The sequence below is a fragment of the Excalfactoria chinensis genome, chromosome 1, assembly GCF_039878825.1.
Source record: "Excalfactoria chinensis isolate bCotChi1 chromosome 1, bCotChi1.hap2, whole genome shotgun sequence".
Lineage (NCBI taxonomy): Eukaryota > Metazoa > Chordata > Aves > Galliformes > Phasianidae > Excalfactoria > Excalfactoria chinensis.
This window is the reverse complement of record NC_092825.1, coordinates 94,457,246-94,475,748: the sequence shown is the minus strand read 5'-3', so window position 1 is coordinate 94,475,748 and position 18,503 is coordinate 94,457,246. Positions and strand designations below refer to the sequence as shown.

Sequence of the window (18,503 nt, the reverse complement as noted above, 5' to 3'; positions counted from 1 at the left end):
ACAAGCTGGGGAAGGTGAAGCAGTAGGAATTATTAAAATATAATTGCTACCAAAGCCTTCCTAAAATGAAAACACAATCTCAACAGAGAGGAGGGGGGAAAAAAAGGGGGGGTAAAAAAAAGAAAAAGAAGAAAAAAGAAAGAAATGAAAAAAAGCTTATTTATTTGCTACTAAAATAATTTTCCCGTGAAAGTAAACTCTAGCTGGAATAATGTATATTGATGAAACAAGGGATTTAGAAAAAAAATATGTATATGAACGTATAAGTACAACCACATCATGGGCACTAAAACTGAGCAGTGTTGTCTAAGATTGAGCAGTTCGTAGTGCTGCATCTGCAATATTTTCTTTCACTATTTTTAATGCAATGATCTCTATGCTTTAAACTACTTTTTTAACAAGAAATGTAGTTCAATTACCAATAGCTCCACTGCCTCCTCCACTTCGTCTGTTAACAAGATTTATGGTTGTTTGTTTGTTTGTTTGCCACTGGATTTCACAGTTGCTGATACACTGTGGCAACCAGGCATAGAAACATCAGATTCTGGAGAGGAAAATACTCCATTATTTATACATTTTATAATCCTCCCTACCATCATCTGTCCAGCTTCTTCTTTCTGTTTGTAAATCCTCTACCGCAGGCTCACATTCTTTTCTCTCTTAATATTGTTTTTGCAACAAAGTCAGGCTGCTGCTTGCTTGCCACTTTTCATGCATATCAAACAAGCAAACTATGGGAGGACAGAGGAGGTGCAGCTGCCCTCCCAAGCTCAGTGTCAGCCAGTGGGAAAAGCAATTCAAGGAAGATCTCACGAAGCTCTGAGATTAAATTGTTCTTCTGTCCTCCAACAGAAACAAATCCAGTGTCCACCCACTACTTAAAAGATACAGAGGAGTGGACTAAAGAGTGACATTTCTTTTTTCTTACCGAGAGAATTGAAATAAATAAATAAATAAATAAATGCCCCCCAAAAAATGTAGTGAAAGGGATCATAAAAACCATAGGAAAATGGAAATTGGAAAGAGCAGATTTTGGAAGATGATGTAGCAGTTTCATAGGTAACCCCACTTTCGATATACAGGAACGCACTGTAGGTAATTTCCACGAGTTGTGGAAATTCTCAGGAAGGCATGATCTACAAGCTGTGGCTTAACCTTCAGAAGGCAAGCATGGAGCTGAGTTAGTTTTACTTTCCATTCAGATAGCACTTACAGTCGGTACTTGGTATTTCCCATCATGTCAAATACGTATGCATGTAACTTTAGCACTATTTCTCTTACACATTCCTTTCTCGCCTTCCATTTCCCTCCTACATACACAACTTCAAACTGTGTTCAACAGCAACTTTCCTTCCTTCCTCCCAAGGGTAACAACAATCCCCAAGGACTGATGTCTTTCCTAGAAAGCTTACAGTAGAGCAAGCTCATCGCAAACCAATGAAAGGACACTGCTAAAATTCAGCATAGATTTGCCGGCTTTGTATATTCATGTGGTATCAGATCATAGAATCGCTTGAGTTGGAAGGGACTCTTTAAGGTCAAGTCATAAATGACGTTCAGCTTGAAGCAGATGTGGCAGAACTAGAGTGTCTCCTTCTCAGGAACTCTTCTGTGGGTTGAACCAACCAAGGGATCTCAGCTGTTCCTTACGTGTCTTTTTTGTCTAGACTCTTCATTATCTTTACAGCCCCCTTTTGGACACTCTCTAATCATTTTATGTCTTCTTTGTACTTCGGAGCTCAAAGCTACGCACAATCCTCAAAGCCACGCCAACACAGAGCGGAGGAGGCGATCCTGACTTTGTTTTCTCCCTGCCTTACGCTAATCTCCCCAGTTTCAATTCCTATACACGGAGGACTTCTGCATTTCTCACAAGACCCAATGACTCACATTACAAGCACATCAGCACTCGGGGTGCGCTAGGAGGACACTGAGCGTGAAGCACGCCCGCAGACCCCAGCGCAGCGCCCCACGGAGAGGAGGAAGCATTGAGCGGGGCAGGTCAGCCGTGACACCGCCCAGGCTTCCCCTCAGCCGCCCTCAGTCGCCGCGGGGGAGGCACCGCAGCCGGGCTATGGAAGAGCCCAAGCGACGCCGAAAAGGGGGTGCCCGCTGCTCGCACGGATCGTAGCGGCCGCAGTCTCGCCCCGCCCCTTCACCCCTCCGGCTCAATCCTGAGGCGGTGCTGGCACCGGGACGCAGCGGAGAGAAGCAGTTTGCCTCGCCCGGCGAGGCCCCATTTCTCTCCTCCCCCGTCCCGCCGGGGCCGTGGTCTCGGCCGGAAGCGGAGGGCGGTGCTGGCGCCGAGCTCCGGCTGCGCTCTCTGGCGAACAATAGTGGAGCGCGGAGCGGGGCGGTCGGCGGCGCGACGAGGGGTGCGCGGGGGGGGATGGCGTGGCGGAGATGGCGGCTCGGGGCTCGGTGGTGATGTGCTGGGCACGGGGGGTGCGAGGAGGCCGAGCTGGGAGCAAAGGGACGGGACGGGGCTATGGGGAAAGAGGGAGGGGTGCGTGCGGGAGGGCGGCGAGGGGGCTCGTTCTGCCAGGGTTCTAGGAGCACCTTGTGTTCTGTCCGCCCTGCCGCCGAAGGAAACTTGGCCGGGATGGAACGGTCCTGCCCCACACGCGGCCGGGGATGTTGCGGTGTGCTTGGAGTAACAGTCTTGTGCCTTGTTTCCTCCTCTTTTCAGGGCACGATGAACGAGGAGCAGTTCGTCAACATCGATCTGGACGATGACAACGTGTGCAGCGTCTGCAAGCTGGGCACCGAGAAGGAGACGCTCTCGTTCTGCCACATCTGCTTCGAGCTGAACATCGAAGGTATGGTGTTAAAGGGGCTCCTATTGCACTGCTGCGCTGGCGGGACTCCCTGTGTGGAGCTGGGAGCAGCTCGTTGAAAAGCTCCCAGAGGGCTTGGGAAAGTTGAGTGCTAGAAGTTTTCTTGCTGACCAAATTAGGTTCCTTTTTGGTAACAGTCGGTTTTTGAGGCTTTCTAAAATAACACTTGCGAAGAGGTGATCAGGTTTCAGCAGCTTCTGCAAACCTCTGGCGTCAGTTCAGGTGGAACACATGGTGCTTGTGTTCGGCCTTCGCTCGGCGCTTCAGTCAGTGATAGAGGGACTTCAGGCAGAACTCAGTTCAGCTCTGAGTCTCATTGCATGATTTTCTTGGAGGCAGATCGGTGTTTGACAGGAATTATCAGAGTTTTGATGCGTGCTTTCATAAGATGATGTCTAAAACGTGACAAAATCAGATTCACCAACACACCACCTTTGAAGTTTCAACCTTTGGCCATTTTTACAAGGCTGGCCTTGTAAGCATTGTTTCTGTCCTCCAAAACTACATCGGTTCAGTAAAATGTTTTTCTATCCAGTTTTAAAACTTGAAGCTGTGTTTATTGAATTAATTTATCTTGATATTTTTGGTAGATTAGAGCTTTTCCTTTTTTAAATCAAGTAAACTATGGTTTGTTTGTTTGTTTGTTTTCTTAAACATAAGCACTATTCCTTGATTTTTTGGGGTATTCCACTTACAGAAAGTAGTGCCACAAACATGTGACCACCTTGGCTAATCTGAACTGCTGAGGGCAATTGACTGTGAAATCTTTAAAGCTGTTGTGTGAATGTTCCTTTTTTTTTGCTGAGAGTAAGATTCAGTTTGTCAGATATGTGAGTACACTGAAACTTTTTACACCCAACTCTGATACTGTGATCTGTGAGCACTGTGCCCAGTGATCTTGTTGCTTATTCTGAATCTCAGGAGCATAGAGCCATTATATTTCTAATTGTTTTTTTTTTTTCCTTTTGCATAGCAACATAAAAGTGTTAATGTCTTGATCACTGCAGTATAAAAAGTACCTAATTTTCTGATAATTCTATCTTCTGTGCCCTAGTTCATAACATGTTACTTCTGTAAGGAGTGGAGCAGTGCCTCTGTAAATAACTTTCAAAAGTGTCTCATCAGAATTTTTAGCTGACACAATATATAAGCTGATTCTTTACTATATTCTATACCATATTCCTTCTACCTCTGGCATATCTGTTGCTTTTGTCTCCTGTATTTCCCTATGACAAAGACTATGATTATATATATGTGTGTGTGTTTGTGTATTTTATATATATATGTGTGTGTGTGTATATATGTATATATATAACTGCAATTTTCTAACAGTTCTGGGTAGGGATATTATACTGGCTGTTTTCTTATCTACTTGTCATTTAATTTTTAACAGACTTCACATAGCTACTTGCGTAGAATCAATTCAAAGTTCTGTAAACTCTGTAGAAGTACTATCCCACATGTACAAGTACAGATTGTTTTTGCTGATAGTTTAAAATTCTAATTTAAAATCATATTTAAAAATCAAAGCAGTTAAAACACACGGAGAAGTCTCATATGGTTATAATTTTAAGTGAAATAGGCTGTTCATGCAGTAGCTAGGGCAGCGCTTAAGGGTTGTTCCATTTTAGCATTGATGTGCACATGTAACTTCTCCCTCAGTGACAGTCACAGCTAAGCATCTTGCAGGAATGCTTACATATTCCACTGTTTGCAGCAGCCCATGGCAACTTTCATGTATAAATTCTGGAAGTGGTTTTCCCAATTTCCTTGTTTAAAATGGTATAGTATTCTAATGCTTTAATGGAAACATAATTGTCTCACTGATTTCATCCCTGCCAGCATCACTTTCCTCAAAGCTGTCAGTTGTAAATCCAGACACATGAAAATGACCTAGCCTAAAATTTAAACTGCCCAGAGCAGACTTTCTCAAATAAATAGTATTGTATAGAAAATTGCAGGAAAACTATTGTACGAAAGTCACAACTAGCTGCACATTATAGGTGAGTATTGGTGAATCTGTGCGTCTTCACATCTGTGAATTCAGCAGCTGTAAAGTCTGTGTAGATGGTAATGTTCTTGATCGTCACAGATAAGGAGGATGAATAATTAGAACCAAGTAAAACTGGGAACGCCCCAAATCTTTAATGACTCAACACACATCTTCCTGCCTCAGTATTGTTATGGGTCTCACACTGATGCTTGTTTGTCTTCATATAGCTTTGTTTGGATGGAAGAATGATGCATGACTGAAATAAATATTCAAGTTCTTTTTTCAGTCATTTATTTGGAAGACTCTTGTACATAAAGCTTCATCTGTATGTAAAGCTTCATCTGCCTTAGCTAGGTAATTGCTGAGTTTCTGAACAAGGAAAACATTATTTATGCTGTCATAAAACCTTTGTTTTTAATCAGAAATATTGTCTTTCATATTGAATACTAGGTTTTTAATGCTTAAATTGAGGGGGAGGGAAAGTGGCTTCTCCTCAGTGTGTTTGTTCAGTCACAGAAACAACTGGTTTGAGTGCAGCTTGGAGTTTAGCTCTGGTGCCTATCACTGAATGTGTTCAGGAGTGGTGTATATGGATAATAGGGTCAATTTCTCTGATAGTTTCCTGGAAGGGAATTTTTTTGGTCACAAAACAAGGAGAAAAGGGCAAATGGGTATACAGAATAAACAAAAAAGCCAAGATGCGGGTTTAAACTTTCTCCTATTATGTTGTCAACTTTTCTTGAACAAGGAGAAATTAATGTAGGGGAGAGATTACCTGTGCTTTTGCTGATCTTCAGTCTAAATGTGGGTGGACAAAAAGACAGTATTCTTGTCTGTCATGCTTTCCCTGTCTGCTTTGCTGGCTTGAGTATTCCTTCTGGGGAAGCTGAGCAGACTAAACTAACTGTAAATACTTTGTTTATTCCCAAACCAGCTTTTGCCTTAAGGATCATTATTAGGTGATTTAACGTGTTAGTGATGCTTAAGTTTTAAAGTACTTAAATATGAAATACAAAGCTGCAGTAACCATGCTTTGGGAAACTAAACTGGTCCTTTAGAGCAGTTTTAAAGTTCTAGGTAGAATTTAGAGTATATAGGTGCTGTGGTTCTGCTGGGATTTGATGTTGGCCTTTTGTAGGCCTGTAGGCAAAGTGGACATGAGAGATTGTTGTGTACTGTTTTGGTTTTGAGTAGGTGCAATGTTAGTAATCTGTGATTGAAACAGGAAGTGTTTTAAATTCACATGTAACAATTGCGTAAGTCAGGGAACAAGACAGTGTGTGTTAGTTGGAGACTAGTTTCTTCTCAGGTACCTTTTCATAATCACAGTTTAGTTTTTATTGTCATAGATGGCATGTTTATCTTACCACGGTTTTTATGCTGGCATATCTTAATGTAGGATTGTTTTAAAGTGTGTTAGTTTTCTGAAATTGAAGAGTGTGTAGCTGGTGGAAAGCTCTGATTTTATTCTTTTTTTCTTATAGATTTGCTTGTCTGGTGCTGTTAACTGCTACCTTGTTTCTGTTTAGAATTGGACAGTGGCTGAATGGTAAATTGTGAGTTGAAACCTAAATCTGTACTGCAGGCCTTCTAATGTGAGAAGGGGAGTGTGGGATAGATAACCCAGTAACCACATTGATTAATTTTAAGCCTACTTACATATCTGTGGTCCTTTAAAATACAGATAGACTCAGTATTTCAGGCAATTTCAGCATTAGATTTAGTGCATCCTAGACTCAAGGTTGAGACAAAGATGCTATAAACTAATATCTTATCTTTTGTTTTCCTGCTAAGGTCTATAAGATCTTGTATAATATCCTTATTCTGTGTTCTCTGCATTCATCTTTGAAAAATGGGAATTCATTCTTAAAAGTTTCACTTCTTTTACTCTTTTCAGAAGAGTATCTCACTGAAATGAAATAGATTGTAAGGCGTAGCTGAAAAGATTGGAAACTGTTCTACTTTCATTCTGTTCCAAAATACTACGCATCTTTTTTTCTTTCCCTTCCCCCCTCAATAATAATAAAATAACAGGAACTGAAACGGCAACAAAAGCTACAAACTTTCATCGTTGTCCTTTGGGGCAGACAGATGAAATCTTGTGTTAAGGTAGTACTTGCAGTCCAGGGGCATGACTCATTTCTGCAAACTTGAATGGACTTGTAGAACCAGCTGCAGCTTCCAGTAAACCTCTTAATTATGAATTCAAGTCCAAACACATTTGGAGATGGTATTTCTTAATCCATGAAGTGCCACATAGATATTGCTGAATAAGTTGAGCTATGTGGCTAGTTCTCAAACTGTATTTTTGAAGTTTTTAAGCTTGGGAAGTTTGTACAAGTAAGCTAGGGAAGTTTGTAAGCAAGTAACTCAGACAATTAATGCTACTTACCTGGTGTTATCTAGAATATAGAAGTGCTGTTTCATGGCTTCTATTCTCTTCTAGGTGGTCTAACTTAGTCTTTCTTTAGTCTTTCTAGACGTGAGACGATACACAACAGAATACAGTACTAAAATCTTTCCTAGGGAACATGCATTTTGGAGATTTGTTGAAAGACTCAATTGGATCTGTGTCCTATCTTATATGGGAGATGTTTGCTATATGGTAGAATATAAGCAAGCTGATAGAAATCTGGTGGGGGGCTTTGTGTCTCCACCTGATGTATGGAATGCACTGCCTTTATGAAATGAAAGTGAAAAGAGAATTTTAATTTGCAAACAAGATAATATCTACCATTTGTTTCATTTTAGAAGCTAATGAGTAAATAGCACTGGCATTTTTCCTTCCAGCTAATCTAGTAAAGCAGAAAATTTAAGTCTGCAGTGAAATTGCATGAATACAGTTATAAAGCAGCACTTGGCTTTAAATCTTGTCACACAGATACGTTGGAGATAAGTCTCTTATGATCACATTTCTCAGTGTTGGTGGAGTTGTGCAACTAAGAATAACAGTTTTTCCTCCACCCCTAGTCATTCAGATGTGAGGGTGACATGCTGTCATAGGTAGTCAAGGGCTGGTTTCATTTAATGTATTTTGAAGAGGTCTTGGGGTAAGAACCCTCTTCTTTTAGCAGTCTGAATAATCTGACTAGTGGATAGACATGGACATGTAATGTCTAGAAGCATTTCCTTCTGTGCTTCAGGTCCTAGCCCTGCTCATACAACAAATCAAAACTGAGCTTGTCTGATCTTAGTGTTTGGAATGGAGATGTAGTTGTTTAGAGGCTGCTGAAGCATTATTGTTTTATAGAGTTGCAGAATGGCCTGGGTTGGAAGGGACCTCAAGGATCATGAATCTTCAATTCCTCTCCACAGGCAGGGCCACCAACCTCCCTTTTTAATACTAGACCAGGCTGCCCAGGGCCCCACCCAACCTGGTCTTGAACACCTCCAAGGATGGGGCATCCACAACCTCTCTGGGCAGCCTGTTCCAGCACCTCACCACTCATAGTAAAGAATTTCCCCCTGACATCCAAGCTAAATCTTCCCTTCCTCAACTTAAAACCATTTTCCTTTGTCCTGCTGTTATTTACCCTTTAAAGAGTTGGTTCCTCTCCTGTTTATAGGTTCCTTTTAGGTACTGACAGGCTGCAGTTAGGTCACCCCTCAGCCTTTTCTCTTCTTTATTCACTCACCTCAAGCTCTTTCTTACTTACAGGATTACAGGAAGAGGTGTATGTGCTCAGCACAGATATTTCTAGAGGTAACTACTTAGGATGAACTGGATTGTTCCTGGAATACATTTTTTCAGTGGCTGTGAAGGCAGTCTCCAATCAATAAAAACTAAGGGTGTTATTATTCAGTCATCCATTTCATTGACTTTGCCAGGACTGTACAAATCTGCATTGTGAAGTACATTTCTTTTTATTTTGCTACCCTTAATAACCATATGTACTTCATGAAATTATGGAATTCATATGTATGACGGGCAGTAGCATTTTGCAGTTTTCCTTTCCCTATGGTCAGGTATAAATCTTACCCAAACTTATTTGTAAATTCTTAAAAGAGATTTTAATGTGACTTTAATTAAGGAGTGTTCAAGAACAAACTTGAAACAATTAACTTTGTCTAGAACTATCCATGTTTATTTTAATTAATTCCATCTTTAGTTCTGTGGGGTTTTTTGTTTGTTTTTCCTCTTCAACTGCTTGGGCTAAGGCTATTCACTGCTGCAAAATCAATTTGTTTCCAGCATCATATTATAAATTGCTAAGAATGGAATTCAGGCTTTTCTTTAATATGGAGCTGCAAGACTGACTAAGGAGTATTTACAAACAACAGCAACAAACACAGGAAGATAAACAAGCAGGCTAATGGTCTTTTTTAATGGAAACGTTTGTGAAGGAATGTGAAGTAGTCTTGCTGTTCAAGAGCATTCATCTTGAATTGAACTTGTTTATTATAGTTATCTCCAAATAAAACTATTGTTCTAGCCAGCCTCATTTATAAGTGTGAGCAAACATTTCAATTTCATGTATCTTATTATGAAGACGAGTTATGCATAGTTGGTCACATAGTTGTTCTAGATGCGCTGGTTGCGAGGACAGAACTAAGTGTTTGTAGACTTCATCCCTTCAAAAAGATACTTCAATTCGATGCAAACTGATCTAGTACAAATAATCAAACTATCAATTCTAAATTACACACCTAGTTTTACAGTAGATGTTTTCCGTCCTCTCTGGTAGTTTACTATTAAGAATGACTGGAGGTTAAAAGAATGTATGCTATTTCACATATTGTATGATTACAAATTCATTTACTAAACTATTTTGCAGGATTGGATTAGAACTCGGTGTTGAGAATTGTAGTGGCATGGGGGAAGAGCTCCTTTCTTGCTTAGCTTGCAAAGCAAAATACTCAATCTTTGGCATAAGCGCTGATATCTTAAGTTCTTACATAGTCACTTCTGTTCTTGGAGGTGCTGAGCATACAAAGAATACTGCTGAAAAAGGGGATATATACTACTCATATTTCGTAGGTTATTGGAGTCAAAAATTGATGGTAAACACATTCTTTTATTATTTGTCCTGAGGTTTGGCATCTTCCTCTGAAGCTTGTTCACTAGAATAGTCATCTATTGCATGATCTTGTTTCCTGATGGCATCTGTTTTGAATCACGTACATGTGATCTTCTAGATGTAACCCCCATCCCCAACACACACACTCTGGCCTCAGGTAGAACTTCCCTGCTTTGGAATTGCTGGGTTTTTGAGTATATTTTTTTCATTCTCTGATAAAACAAGTCTGAACGAGAGAACATACTTGAACATAGTTTCTAATCCTATTCTTGGAAAGCAAGACAGGAGGACAGATGTACACATCCCTACAAATGTGGCAAAAGGAAAAGGAAAAAACACCCAAAAACATTGACGGTTCTGTGTTTGCTGGCCTGAAAGACCAGACAAAAGCTAGAACAGCTGAGTTGAATTTTAGCAAACAGGAGCGTTTTTAATTGGCATTATTTTTTAGTAAAGCTGCAGCATTTTGTCACTTGCGCAGGTGGTTTGTGTTGTGATTGCCTTGGAAGTGATAGAATGTATAGATGAAGCAGTGTAGTCTAACCTGCTTCTTCAAACATGTTAGAAAGGACACCTGACTGCAGGAGGCTGTTTCTGTTGAGCTAGCTTTGGAAATCGTGTATTAAATTTCCATGGTTCTGTGTTTAATAGAAACTGGCACTTCTTACCCTGGTTTTGCAGGGCTGACAAAGGTGTAGGGAAGAGTGGAAAGAAATAAAGTTGGTAGTTGTGTACTTTATTGCTAGCTTTGAGTGGGGGGAAGATTGGTATCCCAGAAGTATTGCATATGGCAGTACCTGTGAAAAGCCAGAAGACAGTGCAAAACTTTATCCCAAACCTTGCTAACTGTGCTTTCCTGAGTTCACTCTCCTCCTTTTTCCCAAATCTTAAGTATTTGCCTTAGACAGAGTTGCTTTGTCCTGTCATCAGAAGATCTTGACTTCGTTTATTCAACTCAAATTAAACTGTTAGGTGAACTCAGAGCTATTGTATGGAAAATTGCACAAGACTTTTTTTTTTCCTGCCAGTCTATAGAAGTTTTCTCTAGGTTTAAAAAGAGGAAGAAATTTACAAGGGGAAAAAAATCAGTAAAACAAATAGCATTGAAAAGGATTGGTCTTAGTTTTCATAGGCTGGGAAATGTTGTGAAGGTACAGCTTTAATTAACAGTGTTGTTCCTTCATGGACTGAAGATTTCAGAGTTTACATTACATTGGGTGAGTTAAGCAGATTTGTTATGTTTGAATTATGTTAGTAAGCCATGAAGACAAGCGTCTTGCCTTTCCTTGTTTGCACTAGAAATGAATGCCTTGTGCTCATTTTTGTTTGCTTTTAGTGTCTCTGTAGAGACAGAGAAGGGAAAATAGCCATTACAAGCAGATAGACTATGTAGACCGTAAGTAAGTGGACTTTTATTTGCCAGAAGAGATTGAAAGATATTTTGACGTGGTGGAGAAGAATCTTGATTTAATTCCTGTGAAGGGGACATCTGTTTTTGTGTTTGACTGGGGAGCTTCTTTCTTGAAAGCTGCCTCTGGTTAGGGTTTGTTTTAATACTTAGTTCCTGGACGGCAGGAGTGTCTGTTCTCATGACTTCACCTTTATGCTCTGCTGCTGAGGATGGAGCATCATTTTTCAGTTTTCTCATTTTGCTCCATAAATTGTATGTGCGCTCATACAAACTTAACAGGAGTTATCATTTCTTAATTGTTTGGGATGGGATGGGCTTAGTTTACCACAAGAATTCGAGATGATGTTGAATACCATTGAGAGTTGTATTGGGTAGCCTTTCAGTAACTTCTCCCTAAAGTCACTTATCACATCTTGTTGCATTTCATGGTTTTCCCTCTAACTGCATCACTTCTGCCTGTCTTTTTTTTGATGTGTTAAGGAGTAAAATGGTGGCAGCTCACCTAGTTTAGAAGATGAAATGATATTTTCATGTTGACTGTAAATATTTTGACTTCAGTGAGTATTTTCAGCCAGTGGTTCACAGGCAACCTTTTGATTGTCTGTAATCAGGGACTTGTGTTACAGATTCTATATTTTTTGTTACTGTTGGGAATCTTCCAAGTAGCGTATTTGATGGAGATAAAATAACTGCTCGAATTCTAGACTTGGGTTTTGAATCTACTGCGTAGGTGTGAGTCTGACTAAAAAGATCTCTGCTAAAGCTGCAAAAAGTAATTTGGTACTGGAATGCTATTCACTTAATGAAATAGTTATTTCTCATGCCATCTGTCTTACCTTACTGTCAATCTTCACAGACTGTGTTCCTTTTAACATGTTAATCACTATTAATTTCTTTGATGTTTGAGTAGGTTACCTGCTGTGGCTATTTGAGTCACAGAGAATGAGTAACCGTCTTAGACAAAATTAATTTCAGGATGATTTAATGTTGGTGAGGGTTGGCAGTGTTAGAACTCATTTCTCTAACTCAGCTACAGGCTTGTAGTAATGTGAAATAACAAACTGACTGAAGTCTGCATTATGTTTGACCCCTTGAATGATACAGGCCTGTACGCTGCAATATCCAAGCATGTGTCTTAAAATATTATGTGTAGAAGATGGAGGCACTAGTGGCTGTTATCAGAATGTTCTTCAGTATTGTTGCAAAGAAATGTCTGATGTGTAGTTGGAATCACTTAGGACAGATGATATGTCTGTATAGCTTTCATGTAATATGTATACAAAGTTGGTAGCTTGCTTCACCTCGGTTATTGCATGAGAGGCATGTAAAAGTAGTCTGTAATTCCTGCACTAGGGGTGGCTGTGTGCAAAATACTTTATGTGTGAAGGATTTGAGATGAGTGGAATTTGAGATCATTTCAGACTATCACGTAACCTGCTCTACTTCAGTGATTAGACCATTAACGTGACAGCATCAGTTAATGGTTTATTTTCTTGGTTCATTATGATTGGAGACTTGGAAAAAAAAAATTCTGAATATACAGTAATTGAGCTTTTCTTTTTTGTTGTTGTATCTTTGCAGGAGTACCAAAGTCGGATCTTCTACATACGAGATCTTTAAGGGGACACAGAGACTGCTTTGAAAAATTCCACTTAATTGCAAATCAGGACTGCCCACGTTCAAAGCTCTCGAGAAGCCCGTATGCAGAAGTAAAAAGTATCTTGAGCAAAAAAATTAACTGGATCATACAGTATGCACAAAACAAGGATATAGACTCTGATACTGAAAGCTCGAAAGCATCCCCACACCCTCTTTTTAACTTGAGACATCAGACTGATAGAAAATTGCTCCCACAGTTTGACTCTCCGGTACCTAGATACTCTGCAAAATGGGTAGATGGAAATTCTGGAAACATCTCAAACTGCTCACAAAGTCTGTTAGAACAAAGCGAACCCACTGATTTCAGGCTTGGTATGTTACAAGAAACAGGTGCTACGTTCTGTTGCAGCAGTGTCTTGTGGTCTAATCGCAGCCAAGCCCAGAAAACTGAAAAAGCTGAAAGTGATTCACTCACCAGTGTTCACAGAAGGCATCCTCATTACAGCAGGGAAGAATGTAAGTGTATTTCTATTTAAATGCAACGTATCAAGCAAGGGGCATCCTCTGAAATATCTGTTGATCACTTAGTGTTCCCACAGGGTATTAATTCACAGCCTGAAATGCAGCTTTTAACAGTTTGGAGTCTCTGTAAAATCTGTGAATAAGGTGACTGCACAGCTAAGCAGAGGGGGGGGGAAAGCTGTCTGTTGGTTTTGATATTTTTGTTTGTTTTTTAACTTTTCTGTTAGTTACGCTCCAAAGTGATACAGGGCATGTTTAGTTCTTGCAAAAAAAGTTACTGTTACAGTTCATTGCAGTGAATCTTTATTATGTCAGTCAAATAGTTCTGCTTGTGCCAATTACTAAACTCCTGAAAGTAACTGTCATCAATTACTGAACGCCTGAAACCAGTGTGTCAGGCGTCTTGGGTTACCTTTTGCACAAAGCCACTCTAAACAGTTGAAGGAATTAAACAGTAGAAAGAATTAAAGGTAAAGTAGCAAAGCAAACCTGTGAAGCAGTATACAGAGTTAATTGTTGTCAGTAGCAGCAGACTCTGTTCACACTTCACTAGATTTTTTTTCTTCTCTTTGTTGAGCATATGGCTCAACATATGTATGTATGGGCCTTTGTATGAAGGCCCTCGTGCCACCATGTCAGCTCAAACACTGTAGACTAGACCTGGTGATTCTTGTGATAACTGTGGTGATGTTGAAAGCAGCAGAAAATAAATATTCCCGTTATTTTAGAACTTGATCTCTAGGAAAGTCTTTAGAAAGTAATTGGGAAGTGCTTCTGAATTGCAAAAGACGTGAGAAAGTTGGAAGAAGCTCATGAAATGTTCATTGGAAAACATAGATAACGGGAGAAGGAGGCAGCAGTAGAATTCAGAATATCAGAAAAGTGAGAAAAAGGAAATAAAAGAAATAAATAAAAATTGGGATCAGCTTCTTTAGAATCCTACTTTTAATATACTAGCAGAACTCATCCTTGCGAAGTTTGGTTATTCTTCAATATTTACAAGGGGATCTTAAGTTCTGTGTGGTGTTTCTTACTGCATTTGTAATAAATTAGTAGTCTTAAAGCTGTAAGTCAAAACAGATGTACTGTGCTGTTTGTCCACCTGTCCTCTGGAGTCATAAATTGGGATTAAATACATCAGGGCAGAAGTTAACAGAGGAATTATGAAAGCTTGACCTGGTTTATGGAGTTATCTAACTGCAGTTAGTCACTTGGAATTTATCTCTGATTTAAAGATGGGAATATAAAGCTCTTTTAAGCATGGTAGCATTTATTTTTCTTTTCCCTATTTATTGTGACTGCATAATGCATTTTTAAGGCATTTTTGCTTCGTAATATAAGTTATCTTTTTGCAGTATTAGGCTCTTCTGCCTTGAATGATGCTCATTTGAAGACTTGGTGCTTATCTGAAGGGAAAAATCAAGTCAGGCTTTCTATACCAAAATTAGGCAACCTAACTGATATGGCCTCATAAACACAGTGACCAGGGCCGATGTATCCTGATGTACACACAAGGGTGATGTGTGAGCCTACCTACCTGCTACAGCTGATGAAATGTTAATGAAAACAATAAAGTAGAAAGTAACTTCTTATGGCTGTGTGTAGAAAGAGGGGAAGATTTATTGAGTTATTGATTACAATCTGATCAGGGTTTTCATGGAGTTTAATAAGCCTTAACTTATAAAGGGTAGTAAGATGTGAGAATTTTCAGTTCTGCTGGTAGCTGAAAGGACTACTGCTTGTAGTTGGCTGTCAGAGGGGGCAAGTGGATCTGTTTCCCAGTGAGGTGGCCTTATGTCTTGAGTAACAACAGATTGGCTGTTGTAGCTGCTGCCGACTTCTTTAATTTGGCAATAGCAACATAAAGTTAATGCCCCATAACTGCAAGATGTGAGAAAGGCTGGAAGAGAAACCTTAGGGAAATAAAATAGTCTTGGGGGTAAGTAAAAATTAGCCTCATCGGGACGAAGTTTAACAACATAAAAACTTCTTGCATTCAGAAATCCCCGAGCAAAAGTTGTGTGACTGCAGCATGTTTCTTTTTCCTTGGTCTCTACGTGAGATAGTTTTGCCAGGATGTACTGTTTGGGGTGGGAGGCTGGATGGTATACAAGGTATTAAGGTTTGTTTCAGCATCCTGTAACCAGTGTCCCGGTAATCAGTACCATCAGTTTTCTGCCATTCTGTCCAAGTCATCACCCAACAGAAGTGGCACCAACCGCTTCCCACCTTATCTGGATTGAGGACAGTGCTTCCCTACTCACTACTGTTGATTCAGATCTGTGTAGAGTACTTCCAGAATTCTCTCCATTGAGGTTTAATACGCATTTTCTTTGAGGATGAGCAGCGTGCTTGTAAACTGAATTGTAAGGAGGGCTTATGAGTGGTGTAGAAAGTCTTTTAGTTCTTACTACATATGTAATGCAGGAAAATGAGAGCTAAGCCTTTTATAATGTTGGTCCTCTCGCATCAGACTCAGGTTTTCCTTCATCAGTTGTCATTGAGTTACTCTGTGGAAACATTATTTCTAATTTACGGATTTCTATATTACGGAGGCATTATTTCTGTATGCCAGAAGAAAAGAACTTTCTAGGCAACAAATGTAGTTGTGCACTGAGAATTCCGTCCTGGAGTGATTTCCTATGGACCTAAAAGTGTAGCAGGGCTTGCTTCAGTGTTGGCTGTTTGCCATCAGCTGAACAGATGCACTTGCAGGGGTCAGAGCGTGGAAAAGACATTATGCTGTCAGAAGTCTTCACAGAAGTGTTAAAGGGGGGTAAGCAGTCTGCAAGCAATTCTGATTCTGGGTATTTCTCTTGTGAGGACTTTCCTATGGAATGGAAATCTTCATCAGTGTTAAGAGACACTTTGCATGTTTTCTAACACTTATTAATGAGCAGTGCTGCCTCTGATCTGTTGTCATACAATGACTGATTGTTAGGATGCAAATTTAAAAGGAGGCAAAAAGGCAATCTGTGTTTAGAAGTGTTCATATTACTTTTGTAGAAGTGATAACTGATTTTTATTGTTGCAGTGAATGCGATGACTCCTGGAGAGTTAAAGCAGCTTACTGAAAAACTGCTCAAGCAAATCCAGGGTGAGAAAATTTCAGTACTCTTCGGTTTGGTTTTGTACTGCTTTGTAATAAAGAATCTTCTATTTAGAAATAAAAAAGTGATGGCTTTACTGTCAGGGCTAAGTTCTGAGCTGAAATCTCTCTACACCTTGTTGCGCATGCGAGGAACTTGAGTGCTTTTATTATGTAACCTTTTTGAGTGACACAAACCTGCACATACTGTGCATATTGAATTTTTTTAACTGGATTCAGCTTCATTGCAAGTTACAAACCTTGGCTCAGGTCCCCTGTAACAACTGGTGATTCTGTTTAATATACAGTGTATATACCAGGCTGAGCTGGAGCTAAATAATGTTCTCGTGTGTGAGCCCGCTTGATTATTAAAAAGGCAGAGACATTTTTTTTCACCATTGCTTTTTAAATCTATAAAGTACGGTGACCAGATGCATTAACCTAATAATCAATGCTCTTGCAGATGTGTTTGAGGAACTGACGCAGCAAGTCCAAGAAAAGGATTCTCTGGCTTCAGAACTGAATGTCCGTCATATTGCTATTGAGCAGCTGCTGAAGAACTGTTCTAAATTGCCATGTCTACAAATGGGACGTGCGGGAATGAAATCAAATGTCCCCATATGATGGGGATACAGCTCATATCCCCCATGGAGCTGACTTTCCCTGGTGTCTTTGATAACCATTAAATACAGCTGCACAGATACTTAGAAGCTTTTGAGGAAACTCAGGCAGCTTACTCTTTGCATTCCTAATCCATATAAAGTCTTATTCCACTTTGGTTTTAAGAAAACAGGCAAATACTGTAGGTATTTAAACCTCTTGTAATGGGGTTTATATTCCCATACTGGGGTTGCCCATAATGATGCATGAACCTTGAACCAAATTTTTGTGTTCTGTTGATAATGAAATTGTTTCTAACAAAGAACGACCTGAACCTGCCTATTCCATACAGAAGTAAATCTGCCTACTTCATACAGAGGAGGAATAAAAAAAATGAGTTTTGATCAGATTTGATCACGTTACATCAAATAGAGCTTTAACAGGAGAACAGTATTAATGAAACTCATGTCTTATTTATTACGAGCAATATTTTATTATTGACGTTTTGTACTAAATGCTATTTTAGATACTTTTCCAAATCTCTTTATAAAAATGTCTGAACTACTCTGTGTAAAGTTTACGCCTTGTGTACGATTGTTTATCCCTTTTCAGGTCTGTATCTTTCATGATACGATGTTTAAGAGGGGGAAAAAAAAGAAGCAAACCCAAACATTATTTCCCAAAGAGATGAATTTCACTTCTTTAAATAATAATAAAGTGGTGGTGCATCACCTATTTTTATCGAGTTTATTACTGACAAATTTGCTTCCTGAGATGTCTGAAGAAAAGAAAAATGGAAAAGCACAGCACTTGGTAATACAATCTGTACTTAGGATTTAATGCATAGAAGTTGTTTTGTATGTGTGAGATTTTCAATGCTGAAAAAGATGACTTCGAGAAACGAAATAAATTTGTAATACCGCATTACTCTCGTGATGTTTGTTTGTTTGTTTGTTTTTCCAATGAATTTGTATCTGTGATGTGTGTATTTCAGAATGGGAACACCAGGAATGGCGCACTGTGAAACAGAATGGTCTGCTTATTGTAGGACTTGTATTGGTCAGTCATACTGAAAACTTCTAGTTACTGTTTATTGAAACAACTGTAGATCTGCATTCTACAGCTACGTTTCATAACTGAAAGCGACAGGTTTGCGCTGGAAAAGTAAGGGGTGGTGGGAGAAGCTTTATTCTCTCTTAAAGTTCATCTGTGTGCTCTTGTGTTTAATCACTTCAAGTGAAAAGTGGAAGTTATACAGGATGACTAACAAGAGGAAAGATTTAGATTTGGTTTTAAAGTAAAACTGCAAATTAGCTTTAAGTTCAGCTTTTTCATCGCCCTGCCTGACATCTGAACCACGTGGAACAGATGTTTGTTTGTTTATCAGAATGCAGTTGTGAAAAGGCACTCTGAGAGTATGCAAGAACCAGGACTT

The 18,503-nt window shown here is 39.5% G+C and overlaps 1 protein-coding gene across 1 annotated transcript; it reads left to right on the top strand.

Moving 5' to 3' along the window:
• The first annotated feature begins 2,123 nt into the window (after positions 1-2,123).
• On the top strand, positions 2,124-17,994 carry C1H21orf91 (chromosome 1 C21orf91 homolog). Its single transcript, XM_072345546.1, has 5 exons — positions 2,124-2,375; positions 2,690-2,819; positions 12,841-13,374; positions 16,415-16,477; positions 16,932-17,994. Exons 2-5 carry the CDS (start codon positions 2,696-2,698, stop codon positions 17,090-17,092), a joined length of 882 nt encoding a protein of 293 aa, XP_072201647.1. The 5' UTR covers positions 2,124-2,375; positions 2,690-2,695; the 3' UTR covers positions 17,093-17,994.
• Positions 17,995-18,503: the final 509 nt, after the last annotated feature.